General features: G+C 36.3%; 1 protein-coding gene across 1 annotated transcript; it reads left to right on the top strand.

The window, feature by feature from the left end:
- The first annotated feature begins 688 nt into the window (after positions 1-688).
- On the top strand, positions 689-2,306 carry LOC112025893 (scopoletin glucosyltransferase-like). The gene has a single exon (XM_065777900.1). It carries the CDS (start codon positions 773-775, stop codon positions 2,180-2,182), a length of 1,410 nt encoding a protein of 469 aa, XP_065633972.1. The 5' UTR covers positions 689-772; the 3' UTR covers positions 2,183-2,306.
- Positions 2,307-2,700: the final 394 nt, after the last annotated feature.

Below are 2,700 nucleotides of genomic sequence, written 5' to 3'. Positions count from 1 at the left end.
AAATGAATCATGTGATGTTGGTTCACTACCATTATTAGTAGGAATAAAAAAGTTTACTTGGATATAAATTATATATACTATTATAAAGGACATTATTGGAGTGCACAAGAACGAGCAGTACTATTATACTAGTGACTGAGAAATGAAAATCATTGCATTTCGTTTACCAAAAAAAATAATAATAATAATAATCATTGCATTTCTTTATTACCACCAAAGAAGAATATTAGGATAAGTTTGAAAACAGTTTTTCTTCTTATTTTCTGTTTTCAAAAATAATTTTTTATTTTTGAAATTAAAAAATTTGTTTGACAATTTAACAAAAACTGTGCTCAAAACTTAATCTGTAAAGGAAACAAAAAATATGCAAAATTCTATTTTCAGTTTCTAATTTTTGAAAGTTAATAAAAACATGTATTTGATTTATTAAATCTGTTTCATTTAATGAGCTAGTATTAGAGTTCAAATCCTAATAACAATGTATTTTAGTATTTATTTATTTTTTTCTTCAAAAAACTATTTTCTCAAATTTCTCAAACTGACGCTGAAAAATAATAGCCTAGCCTAATACGCGCAACAACTTGTGGACACTGAAATGAGAGCGTCGCATTTAACACCGCAAAGAAGTATATTCCAAAGTATTCCGGTCCCCCTGTGGGCTACTATAATTTACTATGTCTATATATGTTCATGTCTAACAAATTTCTCATACCAACACTGCAAAATATAGCCTAGCCTAATAACCTCTCTATTTCCGCTTGTTCCAGGTGATATGGGTAGCAAAAGTCGTCAGCTTCACATATTCTTCTTCCCTTTGATGGCCCATGGCCACCTGATACCAACGATGGACATGGCCAAGCTATTCGCAGAGCGAGGTGTGAAGGCAACGATTGTCACTACTCCTCGCAACGTGCCTACATTCTCCAAAACTCGCGGCACCAACGTTGATATCCAGATCATCAAGTTCCCGGCTGTAGAGGCTGGCCTCCCTGAAGGATGTGAGAATATTGACTCGGTGACTTCCGAAGATATGTCTGACAAATTTATCAAAGCCACTAAAATGCTCCAACAACCACTTGAGCAACTACTAGAAGAGTACCAACCTAGTTGCCTTGTTGCCGACATATTCTTTCCATGGGCAACTGATGTTGCAGCTAATTTTGGTATTCCTAGGCTTGTTTTCGGGATAACCAGTTTTTTTTCCCTGTCTTCACAGCATAGTTTGCAACAATATGAACCCCACAAGAAAGTTTTCTCTGATTCTGAACCTTTTGTCATTCCTAGCTTTCCAGGAGAGATAAAGTTGACAAGGATGCAACTTCCTGATTTCTATCTGCAAGAAGTTGAAACAGACTTTTACAAGTTGTTGAAAGAAGCTATGGAGTCGGAGTTTACAAGCTATGGGGTGGTTGTTAACAGCTTCTATGAGCTTGAGCCGGCTTATGCAGATCATTACAGGAAAGTTTTGGGAATAAAGGCATGGCATATAGGTCCAGTTTCACTATGCAACAAGGATGCTGAAGATAAAGCCCAAAGGGGAAAGGAAGCTTCCATTGATGAACATGAATGTTTAAAGTGGCTTAGTACAATGAAACTCAATTCGGTTATTTATATTTGTTTTGGGAGTATGCCAAATTTTAGTGATTCTCAGCTTTCCGAACTTGCAATGGGTCTTGAGGCTTCAGAACAACAATTCATTTGGGTTGTGAGGAAAGGCAAAAATGAGAAAGAAGAGGAAGATTGGCTACCTAAAGGATTTGAGAAAAGAATGGAAGGTAAAGGATTAATTATAAGAGGTTGGGCACCCCAAGTTTTGATTCTTGATCATCAAGCAGTTGGAGGATTTGTGACTCATTGCGGGTGGAACTCGACCTTGGAAGGAGTGGCTTCGGGGGTGCCTATGGTCACATGGCCTATGGCTTCTGAGCAGTTTTACAATGAGAAGTTGATAACTCAAGTACTGAAAATTGGAATTAGTGTTGGTGCTCAACAATGGACTGGAGTGGTAGATGGAATCAAGAGGGAAGCGATAGAGAAGGCAATGAGGCAAATTTTGGTGGGTGAAGAAGCGGCCAGAGCCAAGGCACTTGGAGAGATGGCAAAGAGGGCCGTTGAAGAAGGAGGATCATCATGCTCTGATTTGAATGCTTTAATTGAAGAATTAAGGTTGCATTGCCCTTGATCTCTGGCGCTAAAAATTGCCAGTATGGCTCTTTAATCAATATATATATATATATATATAAGGATTTGTTATCCTTGTTGTTTAGTGTGTGTTATTTTTAATCGCTTAGCTGTTCTTCAATAATTGTAGGACGTGTTCCTAGATATTTGGGATCGATAGTCCAATCAAAATTCATAATACTATAATAAGTTGGAGATAAGCGTCTAGTTGTCTGCTAGTTCTTTAAGTTTCAACTTTTATAGCATTTTGCATGGGATTAGGCAAGATTTTTAGCTAAATTTAACCTAAAAGGTCACTCTTTCCTTTTTTTGCCTGGTCCATTTCTTTCTTTTACAAGCAATGGACTTTCTATGCTTTTTTTACTACTTTATTTAAACATTATTTATCTCCTCCATGTTATTAAAAAAAAATCGAAAATTTAGGATTTCATTTGCAAGATCAACCATGTTGGGTATGCTTTTAAAATTTGAAAGGAAACTAAAATTATTAAATTGTGGGTGCTACCTGGATTGCTATCG

Source organism: Quercus suber, unplaced genomic scaffold (genome assembly GCF_002906115.3).
Source record: "Quercus suber isolate HL8 unplaced genomic scaffold, Cork oak 2.0 scaffold_168, whole genome shotgun sequence".
Taxonomy (NCBI): Eukaryota; Viridiplantae; Streptophyta; class Magnoliopsida; order Fagales; family Fagaceae; genus Quercus; species Quercus suber.
Note: the sequence above shows the minus strand (reverse complement) of the source record. Positions and strands in the feature narration are given on the sequence as shown.

Coding starts and splice junctions, on each gene's coding strand:
- LOC112025893 (XM_065777900.1), top strand. CDS start 773: ATGGGTAGCAAAAGTCGTCAGCTTCACATATTCTTCTTCCCTTTGATG.